General features: G+C 49.6%; 1 protein-coding gene across 3 annotated transcripts in view; it reads left to right on the top strand.

The window, feature by feature from the left end:
- NUP160 (nucleoporin 160) overlaps positions 1 to 21,448 on the top strand; it is a 57,052-nt gene extending 35,604 nt beyond the window's left edge. For 2 of the 3 annotated variants that reach the window (XM_073346698.1, XM_073346696.1), the window contains exons 22-36: positions 3,085 to 3,183; positions 3,665 to 3,784; positions 5,325 to 5,420; positions 5,551 to 5,645; positions 7,266 to 7,362; positions 7,445 to 7,550; positions 7,845 to 8,005; positions 10,077 to 10,137; positions 11,832 to 11,942; positions 12,688 to 12,811; positions 13,885 to 13,986; positions 14,598 to 14,739; positions 17,645 to 17,770; positions 18,597 to 18,701; positions 20,860 to 21,448. In XM_073346698.1, the coding sequence (XP_073202799.1) occupies positions 3,085 to 3,183; positions 3,665 to 3,784; positions 5,325 to 5,420; positions 5,551 to 5,645; positions 7,266 to 7,362; positions 7,445 to 7,550; positions 7,845 to 8,005; positions 10,077 to 10,137; positions 11,832 to 11,942; positions 12,688 to 12,811; positions 13,885 to 13,986; positions 14,598 to 14,739; positions 17,645 to 17,770; positions 18,597 to 18,701; positions 20,860 to 20,946 (1,632 nt within the window). In that variant the 3' untranslated portion in view covers positions 20,947 to 21,448. The remainder of the gene's footprint in view (positions 1 to 3,084; positions 3,184 to 3,664; positions 3,785 to 5,324; positions 5,421 to 5,550; positions 5,646 to 7,265; positions 7,363 to 7,444; positions 7,551 to 7,844; positions 8,006 to 10,076; positions 10,138 to 11,831; positions 11,943 to 12,687; positions 12,812 to 13,884; positions 13,987 to 14,597; positions 14,740 to 17,644; positions 17,771 to 18,596; positions 18,702 to 20,859) is intronic. The other variant, XM_073346699.1, reaches the window with a different exon arrangement.
- Positions 21,449 to 23,117: the final 1,669 nt, after the last annotated feature.

Below are 23,117 nucleotides of genomic sequence, written 5' to 3'. Positions count from 1 at the left end.
GAAGTAAGTCAAAGGGATTGATACCTGCATTGTTCTTTTAAGTATAAGTACTTGGAGGGCTCTGAAAAATGTTTGTCCGCTCCTGCTGGAATTAACACCTGGTAACCATGGGGGAAACACAGTAACAATCAAACAGGTGGCACATATAATATTAAAAAAAATTAAACATCTTCTACATTCTTCCACCACTCATAAGAGACAGCCAGAGGTTAAGAATTTAGTGACATTTGGGAGTAGCTCCTTGATAAATGTCAATAAATTGTATTATACAGCACAGACTGTGCAGGAAGTATTTGAAGTTGATGTGCACAAAAGTTTAATACTTTAGTTATTTTCAGCAGAGCCCAGAAAGGAGGCCTTAGGCTGTATTTGTAAAGTTTGTTGGTGGGGAGTTCTGCGTCTCAGGTCCCATTCTAAGGTGAGATGCTGTAGGTGTGTAGCATTTTCCCTTTTCTGGAGCCTGATCAAGTGACACTGCAGCGGTGTGACTAAAACTCAGGAATCTGAATCTCCAGGCACCTGTTAGGTATTACATCATGAGGCTCACTATTGTCTGTAATGCAACAATGTAAACAGGTTAACTTTAAGAGCAGGCATAGCCTACTTCTGTGAGCCCATTTGGAGAACTGAAATTTCAGTCAGGGAGCGATGTACTGAGCACACCCATTAGCCAAACACAGCATCCAGAATATGTCAGATAAACAAACTTTCCACCACCTGCCTCTCTCATCGGTTTGGTAGCAATGTGAATGAGAAACTGTTTTCAATATGAGCTACTATTTCCAGGCGTGTTTCTGTGCATTACTCAGTTTTCAGATTTATCTTCTGAACTATAACTTCATGCTCTTTAGCCAAAGGGATTTTTTTTCTTTTCAGTTTTTGGTGCTATAACTCTGAATTTTTTTACTCTTCTACACTGAAAAACAGCATGTTTCTTTCACTGCACACTGATGGAAAATGTTAGTGTAGTGAGTTTGAAGGTCAATTGCTACTGAATTATTCATGCCACACATTTTCTCTTGTACATTTTAGTAGGACATAAACAGGCTCTTTGTCCCCGAAATGGATTATTTCTGGGGACGGGGATCAGCGTGTTGCAGTGTGTGTACAAAATAGGTTGCACCTGGGGCAGGGATTGGTCTGCTGCAGTTTATGTACAAAAACCCATATATTCAAACTTTCTAAAAGAATGTCAGAATTGCAAAGCATTCAGTTCAGGAAATGGCAAGGTTCTTTGTGCCACCTGATTTCTGCCTCCTTGTATGTGTGTTATGGTATGGTCTTTGATTGCATGATCACACACACTCTTTTCCTGCAGGGCTGCTACCTTATTCATGTCCCAGGAAGGGCAGCAGGAAGATGTTCAACTTTTATTTTTGTCCACTGTTTAAGTGGACTGTCCCTCCCCCCTGCAACCTTCTACTCCATCCACCGAAGGCCTACATGTAATCTTGGTTTATATGGATGTAAATTTGGAGCAACCTCAATGAATTTACTCCAGATTTACATCCTGGTGATCACAAATAGACTGTTACCCAAAATAAGAGACAGATTCCCTGACTCCACTGAATGAGGGATGGGTGCTGTGGGACCAATGTGTAGACAGGAAGGATGGCTTAGTGGTTAGGGGGCTAGTTTGGACTTGGGAGATGTAGGTTCAAGACCCTTAGTGTATCTTTGCCTCTGTTCCCATCTGGAACATTAGATGTGGAACAGTCTGATACTAGAATAGTGGGGGCAGGGTAAGTACCATAGGTAGGTAGAACATAAGTGACAATGTAGCTACATTCTTTCGATGCTTATGCACAAGGGTTCAGAGCGAAGTTTCCCAGCATCCCCTTACCTTTGCCTCAAATGTACATTCTTTCAGCACAGTTTTAAAATGTAATCTTGTCTTGTGAAAAGGAGAAATAGGAAAGAGAGAGACTTAGCACTGTTTGCTAAAAGAGTGTTTCTCAACTTGTGGATCATGAGCCCCAGGGGACCCACAAAGCAAGTTGTGGGGGGAAGGCCAGGAGACTTAGTCTTTGCTTTAGATTGTTATACAATCTGGTTCCCTCACTTGCCGCACACCCTGACCCCTCAAGGTCAAATGTCCTCTGCCGACCTCTTGAAACATGCACGCCAATACATTACATTACATAGACCTGTCGCTATCGCTGATGTGTTTTTTTACTCTTTTATAATAAATGTAATGCGAAAATTTGTGACTGAAAGGCTTGCCAGCCTGAAAAGGGTAGGGAATACTGTGCTAGACAGCTGGCCCTGTGCTGGGTGCATTGAAGTAGGGCTCCTTCTGACCCACCTGTGTGCTGTGTGCCAGATACCTCATTCTAAGCCCTTCTGCACAGTGAATGTGACAAGGGGTTGTTCTATAGACATACATGGTGCTGGTGGGGCAGAGGGAGATTGTTAAACCCTTATTAGGAATGAGCTTGTATCAAATATTTGTTGACCCCTTTTAACTCAGCCAAATCAAAATGGCTTTTCATCCCACACTCCAGAGGCACCCATCTGATGCGGGGCATGTTCAAATGCTAAATTTCCAATTCCTGTCACCTCCCACTGAGAAGCTGGAGCTGTTCAGATTAGGTCATTTACTGATGGCAAGTGTGTGTGTTTCCCCATCACCTTTGTGCTGAAAGTCATGGAACCACTTTTGTTCACGTGGATTTTTCCCGTGGAGATTCCCAGCCCGGAAGATCTGTCCAAAAGGTGTGTGACTGTTACAAGCACCTGAAAAAGGCCCTTCGGAACAGAAACACGTAGGTACCGTTAACTAGAGTTCTCGCTACACACTCTGCTTGTAACACACCTCACACTTTCCATTAAGATTCCTCGTTTGCAAATGACATCTGGAAATAGGATCAGCAGAACATGGAGTCACCCTGGTGCCCTTAGTACTATAGTTACAGCGTGCCACTAAAGTAGCGTTGCAGGAATCCAAAGCTGAAATCCTCAGTTTTTCTCTGGTAAAACAGGGACTGTCTTGCCGGAACACAGGGGTGTGTTGGTTCGTAATCACCGTTAAGGGAATGTTAAATCTTTTGTGTGTCTGATCAAAGGATGCCCTTTGTCTCTTAGGAATACATTCGCCTGCTGCAGCCCTGGTGTCACGTGAACGTGGGCTCATGTCGCTTCTTGATGGGAAGATGTTACCTTGTTATGGGCGAGGGACACAAGGTACAAAACAGCTTCACTGCTTCCCAGAGTGGAGCATTGCTTCATGTACGGGGTTCAGTGGTGGCTGTGTGGATCTGCGCTGTCACACTTACCTGACCTCTGGTTACATGCTGTTCCTAGGGCTAGATGATGTGTTGCTCAGAAAGAAATGCAAAACTCTTTTCTTAGCGTAGCTTTCCCTCTGATTTTCTCACACCCACCCACTCACTCGTATAGACAAGTGTAAATGAGCAAGCAAGTGTACAAACCGGGTTGAGCTATTCCTCCTTCAGACTGGGAAGGGGCAGGGGAAAATTGTTTTTAAATACCTGGGAGGCTTTGAGACACCTATGGAAACACATAGCTAGCTAGGGCCTAATGGACTGGCCTGTGGTGACCCTGCGTAGCCTGGCACACAACCAAGCTGTCGTGTTCACCTGTATTCTGGATTGAGTCAGTTGCCTGAGAAAGGGCGTACTTAGCAGTTTAATTTTTCTTCCAGGCTCTGGACTGTTTCTGTCAGGCTGCGTCCGAAGTTGGAAAAGAGGAGTTTTTGGACAGGCTGATCCGAGCTGAGGATGGCGAAATGGCTTCCACCCCTCGCCTGCAGTATTATGACAAGGTATTGCTGCCATGACAGTACAACAACTTGGCACTTGCTGTGAAAGTTTGGTCGCGGACGCTGCCAAGGCAGCCTGTCTTCTTGTGGCAGGCCTTTTCCTAGCCATGCTAAAGACTTGGATTTAAGCTGACTTCTCCGATTAAGGCTACAACATTAGAACTGGAGCCATGTTTCGCCTCTCAACAGGGTAGACGTAGGTTTTGCCGCAAGGCCCTCAGGCGCAATCTCTGGCTGCTGCTAGGTAAATACAAAATGAGGATTTTATTGGCTAAAACCTGGAAGTGAAGAAGTCAGCACAGTATCTCTTGTAGTGTGTCTCATGTTAAATGCAATTTATTAGTCTGCCCTCAACTTTCAGTAAACTGTAAGAATGGTTTGAGGCCTGGAGAAACTGCCTTATAGGAAGACTTCAGAAGCTCAGCCTGCTTAGATTATCCAAGAAAAGGCTGAGAGGTGATTTGGTTCTTGGAGGCTGATCTACGTGGGGAAGAGACTTCTGCTGGCAGAGGGCTCTAGTCCATCCGACGGAAGCAGGATGGGAGCCATTGGGTGGAAACTGAACCCAGACAAATGCAGACTAGGGATAAGATGACAGTGTTTAACAATGATGGTGATTAACTCTTGGAATAACTGACCTAGGGATGTGATAGATTCTCTATTACTTGTCTTTTGTCAAGACTCGGTGTATCTTTCTGAATGATATACTCTAGCTCAAACAGTTGTGGACTTGATGCAGAAATCGCTAGGTGAGAGTCTCTGGCCTTAATCTGTGAATTCTGTTGAGAGTGCCTAACTGCATTGTGGTAGCTACTTAGATTGTGGTTGTGGGTCAGAGACTTTGTTTTGTCTGTACAGTGCCTTGCGGGGCCTGTTCCATGACTCAGGCTCCTGGATGCTACCACAGAACAAATAAGTTATCCATGTGGATGGGAGGGAGGTTGGAGGTTATGGCAGCTGAGTAGGGGACAGTTGGTGCTTTTGGCATCTGGAGAGGTGTAAGCAGGAGCTCAGGATTGATTGGTGAGTGTGTTAGCTACATCTCTTTTAGAATCATCAGCCATCAAATGGTTAGTTGTGCTAACATTTGAATTATCAAATGCCCATAGAGATGAATGGAGGAGTCTGTGTCTTTCGTTGCTGCTGTTCCAGTTTGCACACCCTAATGAGAGCATTTACAGGTTTGTTCTTCGGGAATTTTTGAAACCATAAGGGCTTATAAACAGAGAGAGAGAGAAGTTTTAGTTGTAGATCAGTTAGTGGGTTGGATTCTGCAGAAAAGTCCCTATCTGTGAAACACACCGGTGCCTTGATTCAATCCCCCTGTTTATAACATACCAAAACATCCCTCTTTGGGTTTGAAATCTTTTGTTCTTGGCATCTGCTGGAAAACGAACGTGTTTTTTGAAAACATCAGTCAAATCTTTTTGGCTGTTTCTGAATTCAGTGAGTGTGGAAAGAACTTTCTCATGGTAAAGAAAACAAAATTTTCCACATTCTTAGACACCGCTACATCCCAAACCAGAGTGTGTCTTCTCTCTAGGTCCTGCGATTGCTGGACATTATTGGTTTACCTGAACTGGTCATCCAGTTAGCAACGCTAGCAATCACAGAAGCAGCTGATGACTGGAGAAGCCAGGTAGGTATTAATTGTTTTGTGCTGAGACATTGGGTTTTTTCCATGCAGCAGCTATTGCTGGCACCAAGAATTTATCTTCATTGGTACAGATAATATTGACTGAACTGAGTTACGCTCTCTGGTGTTTTAGGCTACTTTGAGGACGTGCATTTTCAAACATCACTTGGATTTAGGGCACAATAGCCAAGCGTATGAGGCCTTAACCCAGAATCCAGATTCCAGCAGGTAACATCCTTGTGCCCTTCAACTCTGCTGCTCTGCTGTTTGAGCTGTGGGCTGCACTTAGCGTCTGTCTTGAAACCTCTCACCCATTTGGAAAGCTGTTAGTACAGAACATTACCATCCCTCTGATGTGATATTTGTGCTTAGTTCAGTGCAGTGTAAGAAACAGATTGGGATGCTTCATGCCTGTTGAATTCAAATCTGGATCCTTTCACCATGGCACTGTGCTAGATGGGAACTAGACCGTGAACCCTGAATACGGGCTTTATGGAGCCAGGCTTGTCTGTATACCCCAGTGAAACCATAGCCCCAGTTTATCCATCCATCCAGCTGCTTTTTAGGTACTGCTTGTACCCAGTAAGATGATGTCCAGGTCGGCAGCAACGAGTGTCATGGAGCGAGCACTAGACCTGTGGCAAGCGTGCAGGAGCTAGCAGCTTTTATAGAGCCCTTGGAGAGCCCCTGCAGTGGGAAATGCCCCTGCTCTGGGGCTCATTGCCCAGCTGCAGGCCGTCACATCCCCAGGGTTCCCAAGCAAAGTCACTGCCTGCACTGAGTGAGTAAAGTGTTAGTTAAATCATGTGAACAGGTTGCCTAACACAGTTAAATCCCACCAAGCACTTAGTGTAGACACTGTTGTGTTTAAAAATGTGTGCCCTGGCTGTGGTTAACCCGAGGGTCTGTCTGGCTGCCACACCCCCTTCTCACCCTGAAAGCCAAAACCTGGTTTATTCCTGGGTATGCTATAAGCCAGTGTTTCTCAGACTGGGGGTCCCAGCCCAAAAGAGGGTTGCAAGCCTATTATAGAGGGATTGTGGTATTGCCACCCTTACATCTGCATTGTCTTCAGAGCTGGGTGGCTGGAGAGCAGCAGCTGCTGGCCAGGCACCCAGCTCTGAAGGCAGAGCCACCACCAGCAGCTGTGCAGAAGTAAGGGTGGGCATGGCATGGTATGACCACCCTTACATCTGTGCTGTTGCTGACGGTGGTGCTGCCTTCAGAGCTGGGTGGCATGGGATGGCGGGGGCTGGTCATCATAATCTGAAATATTTTCAAAGGGGTTCCCAGCAAAAATAGTTTGAGAACACCCCCACACACACTCCCAATAAGCCCACGCTAAATAGGTCCGAACAGGCTGTCCGATGTCCGAGAAGCCCCTTCCTGGCAGGAGAAGAACACAGGACCAAGAGGGGCAGAGACTGGACAGCCAGTCAGTGGGAGGCTTTCCCACCCCATTCAGATTCATAAGCCTGAGGGGGAGTATATGTACAGGACTCAGTAGTGTGGGGGTTCTGCCTGAATCACTCACCTTCTGGCAAGGAAGGAAGGAGGAGCTCTGTTCCCTAGGATGCTTGAAGAGAACAGCTCCCCTGTCCAGGCTCCCTGCTTCCAGCCAAGGCACCTGCAAATATCTCCTCCACCACCCCCTTTCGCCTCCCAAAAGCTTGGCCTGAAGCCAAACACAGGCCTTCCTCCTGGGGCCCAAATGGGATGGGGAGTCCTCACCCCCCCATCACGAGTCTGAACCTCTCGTGGCTTGTGAACTCTCTGCTGGCAGATGTGCATCTTGCCTGCCTGCCTATCCAAGTTCATTAGAATAGCTTTGCCTTTGTCTCTTCCTAGGCAGCTGGACTGTTTGCGCCAGCTGGTGGTGGTTCTCTGTGAGCGCTCCCAGCTGCAGGACCTGGTGGAGTTCCCCTATGTGAACCTCCATAATGAGGTAATTCACCGACCGCGGACCAGGGGGGAGTACTGGTGTAGTGGAAGCTGGCTGAAAAGCTCCTGTGTCTCCTGTGTCTTAGGTTGTGGGGATAATTGAGTCTCGAGCTCGCGCCATAGACCTGATGACTCATAATTACTACGAGCTGCTCTACGCTTTCCATATCTACCGTCACAACTATCGCAAGGGTAAGGCTGCCAGACATCGCTAGTCCCTTGTATCGTGGCACTGTGCTCTCCTTGCCTGGTATAGCTGTACTAGTAGATCGTGTCCACGCACAGTCTGTTATGTGGTTCTCCCCATGATGTATGCTGATCTCTTCCCCCATCCTCCCAGAGGAGCTGTCCAGATGCCATGGGCTCTCCTAGGTATAGCACTGTTGCCCGTCTCTCTGGCCTAGCCAGTGCCAAATTCCCAGAGGAGTCAGTTCAATGGAAAGAGAATTCTGCTGTGTGCTGAAACGTTCACGTCTTCTTCCCCAGCTGGGACGGTGATGTTTGAATATGGCATGCGCCTGGGCAGGGAGGTGCGGACGCTCCGTGGACTTCAGAAACAAGGGAACTGCTATCTTGCTGCCATTAACTGCTTACGGCTCATCCGCCCAGAATACGCATGGATAGTGCAGCCGGCTTCCGGAGCAGTGGTATGAAATCTTGAACCTTCGGCTTGCTTTAAAGCTGTCTGTCAAAGTGTTGGCTATGGGCCTGGTTTTTTAGCAGCGATCCCTCTTGTTGTGAAGGTGCTTTGGCTGTAAGGCCGTTCTGATGTCACCAATGGGGTTCACCTACCATTCCTGCTACCATAGAGTACATGAGGTCGGCCATAGGTAGGGCCTTACCAATTTTGTGGCTGTGAAATACATGTCATGAACCGTGAAATAAGCCCTTCCTCATGAAATCTGATATCTCCTGTTCTGCTGGGAGCGCCCCAGCTGGGGGCTCCTAGTTGTGAGTCCTGGCTGGGCTGGGGAGAGACAGGACTTGTCCTTCCCCTGCACAGCCACTCTCAGGGGGAGATCAGATCCACCTCCATGTGCCGCCTCCTGCTGTAGGAAGCTCTGGGGCTGGGCAGCAGCACCGGAGGTTTCTGCAGCTGCTGGGGTGCCCCAGGTAGAGGCTCCTAGCTGTGTGTCCCAGCTGGGCTGGGGAGGAACAGGACTTCCTCTTCACCTGCACAGCTCCTCTGGGAGGGTGGGGGAAGAGATCAGACCCACCTCCAGGTACCTTTTTGTGTTGGGACCCCATGGTTACAACACCCTGAAATTTCAGATGTAAATATCTGAAAATGTGAAATTGACCAATTAAAAAACCCTCTGGCCATGAAATTGATCAAAATGAATGGTGAATTTGGTAGGGCCTTAGCATAGTCATTGGAGGCTGGTGGCTGCCAATCTCAAATGCCTACTATTGCTGCTCTCCCCAAACAGGACTGACCCTGTGTATTTGGAGGCTGGAGGAAGGAGCTAGCACCAGGGCTCCAACTGAGGGGGCGGTCTAGCGGGCTGTTCTCAGCCCCTTTTGATCATACTCAGCTGGGATTAAGCTGGCAACTTTTGTGTTTCATAACATCACTAGGGTGTGGTCTACACTAGAAAAATTGATCGGCATATAGCTTTGACAGTGTGGGCAGGGTGAAAGAATTGCAAGCTGACCAACCTAGCCCTGCTGCCAAAGCCCCAGTGTGGAGACAGTTCTGCAGCCAAAGAGTCCTCACGCCAGTACTGATACCATTCGGGGACCTGGGCTAAGCTGTACGAGCAAAAGAGCTCTTTGGCTGGTATAGGTCTAACAAATGTCTATGCCAGCAAAGCCATTTGTCTAGACAAGGTCCATATTGCGCAAGGGGCAAGGAGAACTACTTCCAGCTGGTTAAAATGTTCAGATACTTGCTAACCACGTTCAGCCGAAAAGTTCAAAACTCTAAACTTTCCCAGTTTTCTCCATCTTGGCTGAGGCCTAGACACGACCCAGTTGCTTTTTTTCATCAGCTGTTTGGGAAGCAAAAAGTGAAAAATATATTTATGCATCCTCTTCCCCTCGACCTTATAACACATACAGATGGATGGCTTTTCTTTGTACGTGAGGGTGGGGAAAAAAGAGAAATCCATTTTTGGCTGAGACCAGAGAGGCAGCATTGTAGCCCCAAAGGAGAACTTTCTGAGCATGTGTGTAAATTTAGTGTGTAAATCTGATTTAGAACAGAAGCCATCGTGTAACCTGCAAATGCTATAATTGTCAGAACCCTGTAGCCATGGTAACTGCCTTGAAGTTCACCTCCCATTCAGGGTGTGCTGTGCTTGTTTCAGCTGTGTGCTGTTCTTATTGGGTGTAGTCCTCCAAAAGGCTTTCCATCCACTTCATTTCACAAAGCGGGGGAGATAGCTATAATCAAGGACCAAGCTACAAATTCTGTGCCTTGTTTCCTTGGTTCTCCTGAACTTTGGTAGGTTTTGTTTCTTACATAATTGCGAATGCTTCATTTTGCATCCAGCTTCTGAGATCTTACTGCAGAAGTTTGGTTCGGGGTGGCAGAGACTATGTGAGACTTGCGCTGCTTTCTGCAGCCAGACCCATACAGATGTAGCCTTTGGCATTGCTATATAGCCTTACAGTTCTCCCAGTGTGACAGCGTCTGAAATGGAGCATTAGATGGGGAATGGGAAGCGGCCTACACTTTGAAATCCAACTTCAACTAAACCTTTTTCTTCCTGGCAGTATGAACGCCCAGGAGCGTCCCCAAAGAGAAGCCATGATGGGGAGTGCACAGCTGTCCCAAGTAAGTAAGCTGGCGCCTCCCATAATTCTTGTATTCCAGCACTCTTTGCTTTTGACTCAGAAGTTGTGCTGCTTGCTAGTAACCTGGGAGGGGACTCCCCTCCTTCCACAGCCTCTGTACAACTTGAAGTAGCACTTGAAAAGTGTGCTGCCTTTCTCTAATCCCCCTCATGTCCTTAGTGTTCACATTCTTAAAATTCCAGCAGACTAATTTTGTAAAAAATACAAAAATATCAGAGTTATGACAACAATGGCCTTTCCTCTTGTATTGCACTGTCTGCATAACAAACGTATTCCTATCCAGTTCAGGGAAGGGCATGTTCCAGCACAACAAACTTAACTCTGACCCCTGCCTTGTTTTGCATGTGTATTTATCTTCATTTCAGTATCTACATATTTTCTGAAGGCATGTCATTTAGTGGGAAATGGGCACCACAGAGGGTCTGCCTGGGGCACAGTGTCTAGGTTTTTTTTTAACATTTCAAAAGACAGGAATAATAATAAAAAAAACCTACCTGTTGTGTTAACCAGAGCCTGGCATTTATTATAATCTTTACTGGATCTGTCTAAATGCCGCATAGGTGTTAAAAACTAGTAAGGAGAGGTCAGTCAAGGTGAATTCTAGTTTCAATTGTTTGTTGTAATATGACTCCATAGGTTGATGAGAGACACACATAGGCATGCTAGCCCCTCTGCATAATGTCCAGAGGAGCCATTTTGAAGACCTATAATCTAAAAGTCCTTCACTTGTTTAAAACATTGAGAGCAAATTCTAGTTGTTGCCAGCTAAAATGAGAGCATGAGTGTTCTGGAGTCATAGGTGAGTCCACATCTGCTTTATTGTGTGCCCCAGATACATCCTTGACTAAGGCAGAGCACTGCACATGGCATCTCCAGAAGATCAGTTTTTCTGCAGTCTTCATAAAGCTGGGATGGGCCATTCCCCAGGGCTTCTTCACCCTTAGCTTAACCGACTGAGCATGTGTGTAACTTGCATGTTCACTGAGTGCTGCAGTGTGTGCTAGGTGCCATCCAGCCGTAGAAGACGTGGCCCCAGCTCTGAATATCCTGCAATGTACTTCAGCCGTGATGTGAGCACTGGGGGAGGTAGGGGCAAGGGCTACAGTCAAAGGTCAGGTGACTACTCAAGTACCTAATGTGCACATCTTGATGGGATAGAGGGTTCCATTAGTCACCACGGCTGAGGGTGTTTTAAACTTGGTTTGTTTTATATGTAATTGCAGATGCTGCAGCTTCTTTCCTAGTGTGCTCTGTGGTTGGAGCTCCCTTTCTGGCCTCATCTGCCATGCTTCCACACTCTCTCCTGCAAGTCCTTCCATAAAAAATGGGTTTCCCCGAGTCCCCTAAAGGCTAGTCATCCTCTTGTGGAAGTGTTAACTTAGGGTAGGCCTACGCTGCAGTCCTGAGGAGACCAACTATCCCAAGATAGTTTTGATTTAACTAGATAATCGAGTCTCGTGCTGTAATCACCCCACCAGATTACAGTGTAGACGTATATCCTAAATGACCACATATGTACTCTCTCCAACCACTTGTCATTGCATCCCAGTCTTCCTCTATCTATTGACTGTTTAGACCGTTAGCTCTGTAAAGCACGGCCTTTCCCATCTCCTTTGTCTGTAAAGCATCTGGCCTGCACTGGGCACTCTCTAAACAAACATCTGTTCCGTATAGCAGCACGCCAGATAGAAATCCTGGAGCTGGAGGATTTGGAGAAGGAATGCCTGTTGGCTCGCCTCCGACTAACTCTTGCGCAGCATGAGCCGTCGACAGCTGCTGTTGCAGGTAGGGTTGGGATAGTGTCCCACAGGGCTCAGAGCAGCAGCTCAGAGCTGCTTTTAGAGAGATGGGGCGTAGTTCATACGCATGAAGTGGTGATGTGAAACTGTTTTGCACCTCGTCAGATCTCACAAGCCAACCAGGGATGGACCTGGCTATACTGGAATGGGAAGCCTACAAGGGGTGTTTCTAAATGGGAGACGGTTCAGAGAAGAGTCAGGAGAATGGTTACAGGATTAGAAAATTTGCTTTATAGTGAGACGTTCAAAGGGTATGTGTTGTTAAACACTGCTGTGATCCACCCCAGAGGCAGGATCACTCTTTAGCCTGTAATATTGATGGCTGTCAGCCTGAGAGTAAGAATATCCCCATCGATCTTCTTCCCTGCTACCAAGAGGCAAGCAGGGTTTTGGTTTACAGCCGAATGACGCCTATGGCTAAATTTGCCAAATACTTTTTGGTGATCTGTTTCGAGCAGTTATAATTTTGCCAGACTTTAACCATTTAGGCTGAGGCTTTCCATGCTTGCGAGTCTCCTAACACTTCTTTATTTACACTGTTTATAACTCTGCCACTTTGCACAGTCTGTTGCCTTGTGGAGAATTTCCTGACTTCTACGGTATTACCCCAGTGTAGCTTTCAGTGAATCCCTCAGTAGGGCATTGTCACATGCTGCAGTGTTGCATTTTAAGAAGGTACGTGTGAATGGTCAGTTTGCGGCATACGCTGACTGGGTATTCTGTTTGCACAGGAAGCTCTTCGCCAGAGGAAATGGTCACTCTCTTGGTTCAGGCTGGCCTCTTTGACACAGCTGTCTCGCTCTGCCAGACCTTCAAACTCCCCCTGACACCTGTCTTTGAGGGACTGGCTTTCAAGTATGTGATACATTATCATGCTTTTAAGGTTATATAACACAAATGCTGAAGAACTTGTATTGCATAAGCTCTGTGGAATTAGGACCATTCCTGGCCTGTCAACGCTCTCAGCTGTCTCAGAAGCCTGCTAATTTTAGGTGTTAAAGTTAGTTGTGCTCTTGGAAACAGCTGGGTTTAACTGAGGAGGGCAAGGATCAGCAAAAGGGAATGAGATGGTTAGTGATACCCTCTCCTCGCTCCTGGGGTGGGGAGAGCTAAGAGCCACCCCTCAAGCCTCTGTGGGGGAGTCCCACACTTGTGTGTGCATTTAAACTTGAATTTTCAACCTAAAATGATCTTCGACACATATCAGGAGTGATTGGCTGCCCCTAAGATCTAAAAATCAGAAAACCTCAAAACAGGAGTGTTTTAAATCCTTCCTGGCGTCTTGGCTCTGACACGGGGTATCTGGGCTCTGGGGCTGACAGTATTGATGTTCACTGAGTGCAAAGAGACTTTCCTCACTGTGTAGCTCAGCTGTTCTCAAACTGTGCCTGCTGGAGCGCATGTGGGCTGGCTTCCCTTTTTCAGATGCTGCCTCACATTAGCGAGAGCTACTGGAATACACCTGGAGTACTTCTGCAGCGTTTCTTTTCACACCAGCGAATGCTGTGATTCCACAGGGGTGTATTGGAATCAAAAGGGGGCCGTGCTAGGAGTGCTTGAGAGGCCATTCCTGCTTGTTGGCACATGCAGACTACACTCCCATGCTTAGTGTCCTGGCTTTTCCTAGTGCCCACACAAAGGGTCACATTTGTTTGGGTCAGGTTGATTTTTGAGGGGCTCTTGTGCCTTAGGAGCTAGGGTGTGATTGTTTTTAAATTGACCTATCTGAAGAGTTTAACTTCAACCAAGTGGTATCCACTGCATCTCCTGTTAAACCAGCTAAGCCAGGAACTGCTGGGAATATAACTGCATTGGGGAGGACCAACCTGACTGAACAGTTCATAGTGTAGCTGTGGGAGGGGAGGGCATGGGGATCCCAGCTTTGTGTGCAGCGTGCAGTGTACAATGCTGGATGTTGTATGTTCCAGATGCATCAAACTCCAGTTCGGTGGGGAAGCAGCTCAGGCAGAGGCCTGGGATTGGCTAGCAGCAAACCAGCTCTCCTCTGTCATTACCACCAAGGAGTCCAGGTAAGGGTGCTTGTTCCTCCTGGAGGAGACTGTTCAGAGCTGCTCTTCAAAGGCAGGTGTTGCTGCAGCTTCTTGTGGTAAAAATCTCTTACCAAAACCAAGATTCTCGGGTTAATAAAAATCCCAGGATTGCAGCTGCTTCGGAGGGGACGCTGTAGCTTCGGAGCTTATGGGGAAGAAGATGGCACTCTGGCAGTGTAATACAAACACGGCCACCCTGTTTCCCCAAGGCTCCAGCCACACACAAGCAGCAGCAAAGCGTGTGTTCGCCTTTCCTCTATACCTCACTTAAATGTACTTGTAAATGCACTGTTTTAAATGCAGGCATTAAGGACATGCTGTTAGCCCGGTCACCTCTCAGGTAAAACCAGCACTAGGACTGCTGATACTTGACAACATTGCATTGCCTTTCTTTCTTCTAAATCTTGCTACACGCTCTTCTCCAATTGGCCGCCCCCTCTCTGCTCCAGGTCTCTGTGATTACTGTTTTCCATGTGGTTCCCACCCATCTACATATCTATTAGGGACTAACGCACAGCTGGTAACACACAAGCTACCCCATTGCAGTCTAAGCACAGGAATAGCAAATTACGTTCTCTATTGTCTTCTAGTGCAACAGATGAAGCCTGGCGGCTGTTATCTTCCTACCTGGACAGATACAAATCACAGAACCATCTGTATCATCACTGTGTAATCAACAAGCTCCTCTCTCATGGAGTGCCACTGCCCAACTGGCTTATCAACAGTTACAAGGTAAATGTTTCTGTGTCTACAGCGAAGGAAGGAGAAGGGGGAGAGACAACTGCATGGCCGTGTGATTGCTTCCAGTACATCTGCTGGTCAGGAATTTAGTGCTCATGCAGCTTATTGTGCACCCATTGTAGTTCAGAAGCCAAACCAAAGCTAAAACAACTTCAAAGGCCAAAGAGTCTGATCTCCAAACTAGACTTCCCCTTCCCCAGCCTTGGAAACGGGTAACTTTCTTAGCTCCTACAAAGCCAGGTGAACACGGCAGCTTGGCTACATCCTGGGTTTGGTCAGGCTGCAGAGGGTAGGGGAAGGCATCAGAAGTTAGGATCTAGGAGGAGCAACTTTTCCTGTTGAGAAGGCTACTGTGTTTGGGGGTATGGAAGGGCAGGAGGTCAACATGGGGAGGGGAGGCTGCTGGGTGGGGATGGAGCTTCTGAATAAGGAACTTAGATGGTTGCTGGGGCGGGGTGGGTGTGGATACCAGGACTCTTGTATGGGGTTGAAGTGCAGAGAGTTGTAGGAGGGTGGATTGTCAATGGCTCTTGAGGATTCTTTTGAGGGGGGAGAGCATGTTGGGGGGCCAGGGGTCTCCTGGAGAGGATAGGGCTCTTCAGGGGTGGAGGGTGTACTGAATGAGGCAGGGGCTGTCAGGAAAATAGTATGTGATCCTGTAATTACAAGGAGGCCAAATTAAGTTTGCTTAAGCCTCTGGAAACTCTCACATGCTCTGTTTTGCAGTTTTACTATTCTTTTAACATAATTTTTATGTAGTTTTCTAAGTTTTGTAAAAGCAAACTGAAAATTCAGCTATTCCATCATGTTGGATCATGCTCACCTGGTAGCAGTAGTAGGTTGTCATCCTTTGTGTGGGCCAGACACTAAAGGGGGATGAGGTCCACATTTTGCCAGTTAGTTTCACAGCTGTCCTTGTCCCAGTCTCATGCCTCTTCTCTCCAGATCTTCACACCTCTACATTCCAGATGGGTAGCTTCCTCCTTCTCCCCTTCACTGGGGGCCTAGGCACCAGCAGGGGGAGCACTGTGACAGCACAGCAGAGACAGTGCTGCAGCGCCTGGTTGCCTGGACTAGCAATTGCAGGGAATGTCAAACCGCCCTGGCTACATGCTCAGTGCAAATGGAATCTTTGAATAGTTCAGCTGTTAAACTTTTAACAAGCTTCTACTGACCAGGTGGAAACAGAGACTTTCTGAGGATTTGGGCAGATGTTTATGGGAGAGCAAAAGGCACATCCATGACACCATGGTGCCCCTCCCCCCCCACTCTGGCAAATTTCAAGCTCCTGGTCCAAAGTACAGAGGTGCTAGAACTTCTCTGTAAAAGAGTTGGAGAAATTTTTTATCATGGGGCAAAAAAGTGTGTTATTGCTGCTCTTGTTCCGAGAAATGAAACTTTCCAGTAACATTCAGCATGGTAAACTTCAGCATGAATAGTTAGACCAAGTGATAAGCAACTGAAAGCAGGGTCTTCCAATGGGAAGTGTTGGTGCTACCTGTGTTGCTGATACCTTGTGCACCAAATCTGTTCAGATCGGTTGAAGTTAAAATGGTTCAGCTGATTGGGGAAATGTTACTCATTCTTAGTACGAACTCCGCTGAGGAGACTTGTTTGTGTCTTTGGTTTGAATTTCAGCCCAAAAGGAAGATATTTGAGGTAGTGAAAAGGATTGACAGTGGACTGACTGGCTTTAACCTTCTGTAGCAGTTGCAGTGTCACTGTCTGAAACCAGGAAGTCTGAAACTTGGATTTCTCTGGCTCCTGGGGAGATGACTCTAGTCAGCTTTGAAGTGTGGCTAACCCCATTTTCAAAAAGCAGCCGTAATCTCCGCAGAAATCTTGTACTAGTCCATCTCTAGTGAAGCCACTGTAGCGTCGTCTAAATTTTTGGTCCTTTGGAAAGGAAATGCAAAGAAACTTCTGAAACTACACTCAGGAACCAGAAAACCTTTCCAATGCAGACGTAACCTTATTCTCATGTGTGCCTTATACAGTCTGAGTCACAGACCCATCTGTAAAGTGCTGGGCACGTAGTCGTTCCTTGCCCAGCACGGTATAATGGAGAGGAACAGTGCTTCTTTCTGTACTGGCTCATCCAGTGAGATTGTAAGGCAAGTTGTGTAACTGAGAATGAGCCACTATCTGTGCCTGTAAATTGGGTGTATTCTAAGGGCTAAGAGGTATTAGGGAGCACCAGAGGGTGGGGCTGTACTAGGGCAGGGTGCTTGTGGAGTGAGTGTATTGGGACGGTTTCACTGGGGGCAAGTGAGCTGGAAAGGGGGCTGCTTTTGGGGGGTGATTGCTGGAAGATTCAGAAGCCTGGAGAGGTAAGAGCCAGCAGGTGCTTGTGCAAGATCCCAAGGGCTGTTAAAATGGGGAGTAACAATAGAATCAGGTGCTTTTGGGGTGAGCCTGGGCGAAGAATGCAGGGGCAGGAGCCAACAGCAGTGAGGAGGGTAGCTTTTGTTCTTTGGCCAGAACAAATCCCAGGCTATTGTGTGGCCTTGTGCATACCTGTGAGGGGCTGCTAATCCTGAGTGTGATTACTCTGGTTTAGGTGAAACCCTGCCCCGTACTGAGGGCAGATCCCCAGCCCGTCTGGTGGCTTTGAGTGGCTCAGGCAGCAGAGCCTGGCCCTGGTTGCAGGCGTGTGGTCAGACCACTTAGCATGCCCAGAACCCCTGGCCACTGGGGGACCACATAGCTTGGAACAGCTATGCCAGGACCAGAGGCCCATCCGGATCAGGGGTGGAAAGGGACTTGGACCCAGGGACTTTGTGTGGCTGGTCCAGAGGCTCTGGACCCAGGCTCTGGGCAGTGGCTGCTAAGGCGTGAGTGATCTCTACGCCCCTCACAGCCTAGGCCCAGGCTGTCACTAACTGTTTGCTCGCAGAAGGTGGATGCTGCTGAGCTCCTTCGCCTCTACTTGAATTACGCCCTCCTGGAGGAAGCTGTGGACTTGGTGTTGGAGTACGTGGACGCCTTACTGGGGAAGGGCCATGAGCACTTCGGGATTGAGGTAGGTGAGGGCTGAAACACGCCCTCCGGTCCCACTCCTGCGACCATTCCTCATTGCCTTAGCGACTGGTGGCAGCCAGCTCTGAGCCAAGGTTCAGGACAGCTCCTCCAGAATTCCCTGCCTGTGAAGAGGGACTACCAGCTACACACTGCAGAGCTCTTCTGGCTGGGCCTCTAGGGCATCGCCTCCCCTCCCCCACTCAGATGAAGGGTGGCAGAAGGGCAAGCGGCAGCCCCATTGCCCACCCCAGCAGGTGCCCATGGCAGGTGTGCAGCTGCCGGCCGAAGCATGAGTGAGGCCTATGCGGGGAAGCCCTGCCCAGCCCATTCCACTTTGCTGCTCAAGCGTGTGTTGGTGGGGCAGTTCGTCTGGGCTGTTACTGATCCTGGGTCTGTGTAACACTCCTGGAAGGAGGGTGAGGCTCTTCAAAAAACTAACCCATGGCACCTTCCTGACTGGGTTAATGTAACACAGTGTGCCTCCTGGGGAACATAACCGGGTTCCTAGCTCCTCCGAAGCCAAGATCTGGCTGCCATGTGACTTCCTCCTTGCCCGTAACAGTGCTAAGCATTTCTGCAGTGACCATAAACCAGTTTAAAGGAGAGGCAATGTGTCCCAGTGGCTAGAGCACTAGACGGGGACTCTGCAGATGTAGGTTCTGCTCCTGGCTCTGCTACTGGCCTGTTGGGTGACCATGGGCAGGTCACTTCTCCCCTGTGCCTCAGCTTCCCTGTCTGTGCAATGGGGATAATTGAGGTCTATCGATTAAAAATGGTAGATAAGTGCTTAGTGCTGTAGTTGGTACTAAGGCTACTCTTCCCTTTAGCGTCCGTTGTCTGCTATAGCACCAATGGTGTGGCTGCCATACTCTGCTATTGACCAGCTGCTTCAGGCCTTGGGGGAGAACACGACAAACCATCACAGCTTTGTGGTGAGTACATCTCCATGGTGCTGCCACCTAAAGTCCCGAACCAGGTGGCTCTGCCTGAGGGGATGGGAGTAATACCAAGGTGCACTGGGGAGGAAGGGAACAGGTGGGAGCCCGCTGATAAATAAGTTCTGAAATGAATGGCTGCCAAGGCTCAGTCTGATCTGCCTTTAACAGAAAAAGAGCCACTAGGAGGAATAGAAGACGCTTAAAATCATTGGCAGAGTAGGGATGAGCATCTGGAAATCTTGCCTGAACTGCTCACCTGTGCCTCCTAGCAGGAGAGTGAGACACAATCCCCAGGCCACTGCGACTTGCTGCAAAGACCTCCCCCTTCCTCCACAACTTTTTAGCTGTATGGAAGAAAGCCAGTTTGCACAAACCAGTGGCATCCTGCCTGGTGCAGCAGTGTGCCATGAGCTTCCTCCTGTTTAGGGTTGCAAACCCTCCCGGTTTTGCCAGAGTCTCCCGGAGGCTACTGAAGCCAAACCGGGAGATTTTAGTCACTGAAAGTCCAGCAGGGTACAGTCAGGCTCCCTGGCTCCGTGCTGCTCCTGGAAGCAGCTGGCATGTCCCTGCGGCCCCTAAGGGGGGCAGGGGGCCTCCGCGTGCTGCCCGAGTGCCGACTCTGCAGCTCCCATTGGCTGGAAACTGTGGTCAGTAGAAGCTGTGGTGCTGGTGCCTGTGGGCAGGGGCAGCTGCGGAGACCCCCTGCCCTGCCCCCACCCCTCCCGCCTAGGAGCCGCTGCCAGAGGGATGTGCCAGTTGCTTTCAGGAGCTGCCTGAGGTAAGCACCGCCGGAGCCCGCACCCCAATCTCCTGCCCCAGCCTGGTGGGGGAGAGCGAGCAATGGAGGATGGAGTGAATAGGGGCGGGGCAGGAGCTGGGCAAGGGTGTTTGGGTTTGTGCGATTGGACAGTTAGCAACCCTACTTCTGTCCCACGCAGTGAGCAGGACGGGGAACGGAAAACAATCCCTTGCGAGTGGGGAAGCTCCACAGACGGTGTATGTGGTCTTAGAGGGTAATGAAATGAGGAGCAACTCACCAGACTGGGACTTGGCAAAGAATGTGTCTTGGGAGGAAAGGGGATTGGTTTTGGGAGCTCGGCGGGTGCAGGAAGGGCCGTGGCCAGACCCTGTAGGTCTGTGCTGTCAAGCATCTGTGCCTCGCAGAACCTTACACAACTACCTGAATGAATTTCTAGTCTATAAATCCTTTTGGCCAAGAGGGTGGAGGGCTGCCAATAGTGTGATTCTGAATGGCGAGGCAGTGGGCTGAGGGCGGATACGCAGAGGGCTAATGCAGGGAGTGGAGTGATTAGAAGTCTTCCTGACTGAGCTGAAAAGGGGAGTAAACAGTATGTGAGGGGGCAGGGTCCCAGCTAGCCAGATGAGAGGTGGTTTCCCCTAGTAAAGGCAGAGAGAGCTGGGCAGGAAAGAGGCTCTAGCTTGGCCAAGCACAGCTAGTGCCTATAGAATCCAGAGCAGGGAGAAATCTGGAAAACAGCAATGCTGCGAGACCGGGTGATAGCGGCCAGCAGAGCAGCAATTAGCTGGGGTGACAGCCAAAGGAGCCTGCAGTTCTGGGCTGCATTTGCAGAGGCAATGTGCGAGGAGCAGGGAGGTGAAGGTCCTGCACTCTGGTATGCCAGTATTCAGTTCTGGGCACCTCCTTGCCCAAAGGGGGCTCCCAGGAAGCAGGTTGAAGGAGCAAGGTGGATATGGCTGGGCAGAGATGAGGGAGCGCTGTGCCCTACCACCCTGCTACAGGCTCTCTGCATCCTCCAGTGCTGAGAGGACCTCTCCGCAGAGGCTACAGCCAGACTGCCCCATTCGCTAACCCACCCAGCTCCTCACAACTCAGGGGGTATGGTGATTCCACCCTGCATGGTGTGTCTTGTGTAATCTGTGTCCTAAAACGCTTCCAGTGATGGGGGCCAGGGGGAGGGAAAATGGAGGAAAGGGGGTGGAGGTGGCTAAAGCAGAGCTGACAGCAGGTGCAGCAGAAGAGCAGCTCTCGCACCAGCAGGAGTCGGGTACTGTGAAGGGACAGTGCGATGATGGTCTAAGTGGGGACTTGAGGGGGGAGAAGCAATTGTCCTATTCTGTCCCCGGAGCCGCTCTGTCTCCTCTGATGGCTGCCCTCACTCTTCTCTCCTAGCTGTACCAGAAGGTGCAGGACAAACTGGAGGACTACCAACAAAAGGTTGACACGGCAACCCGAGATCTCTTATATCGCCGGAACTAGCAGTCTAGGTGGCCTGACGGGGCTGGAGACCCAGCCCCAGGGAGAGCTTGCAATGTTCTGCAGTGACCAGGCCTCATGCATGAGACTCAATCTCTGCATCGGGCTGTCACCATGAGTGGGAAGGTCAGGGTCACATGCCTGCCCCGTGTGCGGCTGGTGGTGCTATAATAGAAAGTCTATTTTTCCATAACGGTCCAAAAACAGTATTCCCTGCCCAAGTCAGGGGATTGGAGAGCTTCTATTTTTAATGCATTGGAGACCCAATCTGTATTGCTTTGATGTAACCACTTTCAATCAAGAAGACGGTGGGTTAGTTTATTAAGCTGTAATTCCCACACTCCATAAACCCCAAGTTCCCTCCATTTCTGTTTTTACTGAATGCCTTTGACCAGGAGGTCCTGTCGTTCTTAGCCTGTATTATAAATGGGAATGAAAGGGTTTGTCATCTTTATTTATTGTGGCGTTTTTGAATGATCTTTAATAAAATGAAACTTTGTTACAAGCCAGAGTGAGAATTTTTTATAATATTTTGGATTAATATCGTGCCTCAGTTTCCCCTACAGTGATACATGGTTAGGGGGTGGGAAAGGGTTGTGTGCTTGTTGCAGAAGCCCAGAGATACAGGTGTGACTGATGCTTAGCTGCCTGTGCCCCCCATGCCCAAGGAGAGTCCCAGAAGACAATGGTCACTTCAATTGGACATTTGGCACCTAGCAACAAATGACCATGGACAGCCCACTCTCCTTGGGAAGCTAGCCAGGTGTGACCTGCTGGAGGACAAATGACTGAGGAGGGGCCAAGTGAGGTTAAGTGTGGGCTGCTAGAGGCAGAGGGAAGCTTCTGAACTGGGCCTGAAGGGGTCAAAGGTCTCTATACTGACCCAGATGGACTTTGCTGTAACTTTCCGTCCTGTTAAATAAGGATTTTCTATGCTGTGTTCCAGACATCTAATAAACCCTTCTGCTTTTACAGCACTGGCTGAGAGTCACTCTGGTTTAAGGAAGGTGGGGGTGCATTTGCTCCCTTTGGGTGTGCAAGTCTTCCCCAAAGGCCCATCTCAGGTGGACTCGCTGAAGGGAACTCAGGGTGTGAAGCAGGGGTGCTGCAGGCTTAGAGGTTTGGTCCCAGGAGGCAGTGAAGCCCAGGGGCTTATCCTATTGAGTGTGTGACCTTATGGGGGCTGATGCACTGAAGGGCTCCTCCTAGGAACCGTTACAGAGCTGTACCAGAGCACCGGACCTGTGGATGTGTGACAGCTTGTGCCTAGCTTCATCATTTCATGTCCCTGGGCTTTTCTTTAGGCAGCCCAGCTTACCTGCCTAGGCTTCTGGCTTCCCCTACTCCCTGGCTCCAAGCTGGATTCCAGCTCTGGCTTCCTGTCCTGCTGCTGCCTGGGTTCTTGCAACAGGGCTGGACAGCGTAAAGTGGAATCCTGTTAACCTGCCACAGGGAGAGGCATGAGACTGAACAATCTGCCTGGGGCTTGCCAGCAGCAACCTGGTGAATGCCCTGGGCTGTATTGCATGGTCCTAGAAGCCTGCCCCTAAAGCCACTGTCTCAGCCTACATTGCTCAGCAGCTCCCTGCTCTGAGCCATGGGGCTCAGGCTCCCTGCAGACTCAGGCAGTCGATCACCCCTGGACCAGCGCCCCCCCCCCCCCCCAGCGAGGGGCTCAGGCTCCCTGGGGGCTCAGGCAGTCGGTTGCTCCGGGACCAGCCCCCTAGCAAGGGGCTCAGGCTCCCTGCACACTCAGGTGGTCGGTCACCCCTGGGTCAGCCCCACCCCCAGCAAGGGGCTCAGGCTCCCTGGGGGCTCAGATGGTCGGTCGCCCCCAGGCCGGGCCAGCCCCCCAGAGAGGAGCTCAGGCAGTCAGTTGCCCCCAGGCCAGCCCCACTCCCCCCAGAGAGGAGCTCAGGCTCCCTGCAGACTCAGGCAGTCGATCACCCCTGGGCCAGCCCCGCCCCCCCAGCGAGGGGCTCAGGCTCCCTGGGGGCTCAGGCGGTCCGTCGCCCCCGGGCCAGCCCCGCCCCCCCAGCGAGGGGCTCAGGCGGAGGCAGAAGCTCCCCCCGCCCCGGCAAATGGCCACCCGGCTCTGGCCAAGCTCCGCCCCGCTGTGACGCCACAGCCCCCCTGGCCCGGCCCCACCCCGGTGTGTCGTCACACGCCCCGCG

The sequence above is a fragment of the Lepidochelys kempii genome, chromosome 6, assembly GCF_965140265.1.
Source record: "Lepidochelys kempii isolate rLepKem1 chromosome 6, rLepKem1.hap2, whole genome shotgun sequence".
NCBI classification, from domain to species: domain Eukaryota; kingdom Metazoa; phylum Chordata; order Testudines; family Cheloniidae; genus Lepidochelys; species Lepidochelys kempii.
Note: the sequence above shows the minus strand (reverse complement) of the source record. Positions and strands in the feature narration are given on the sequence as shown.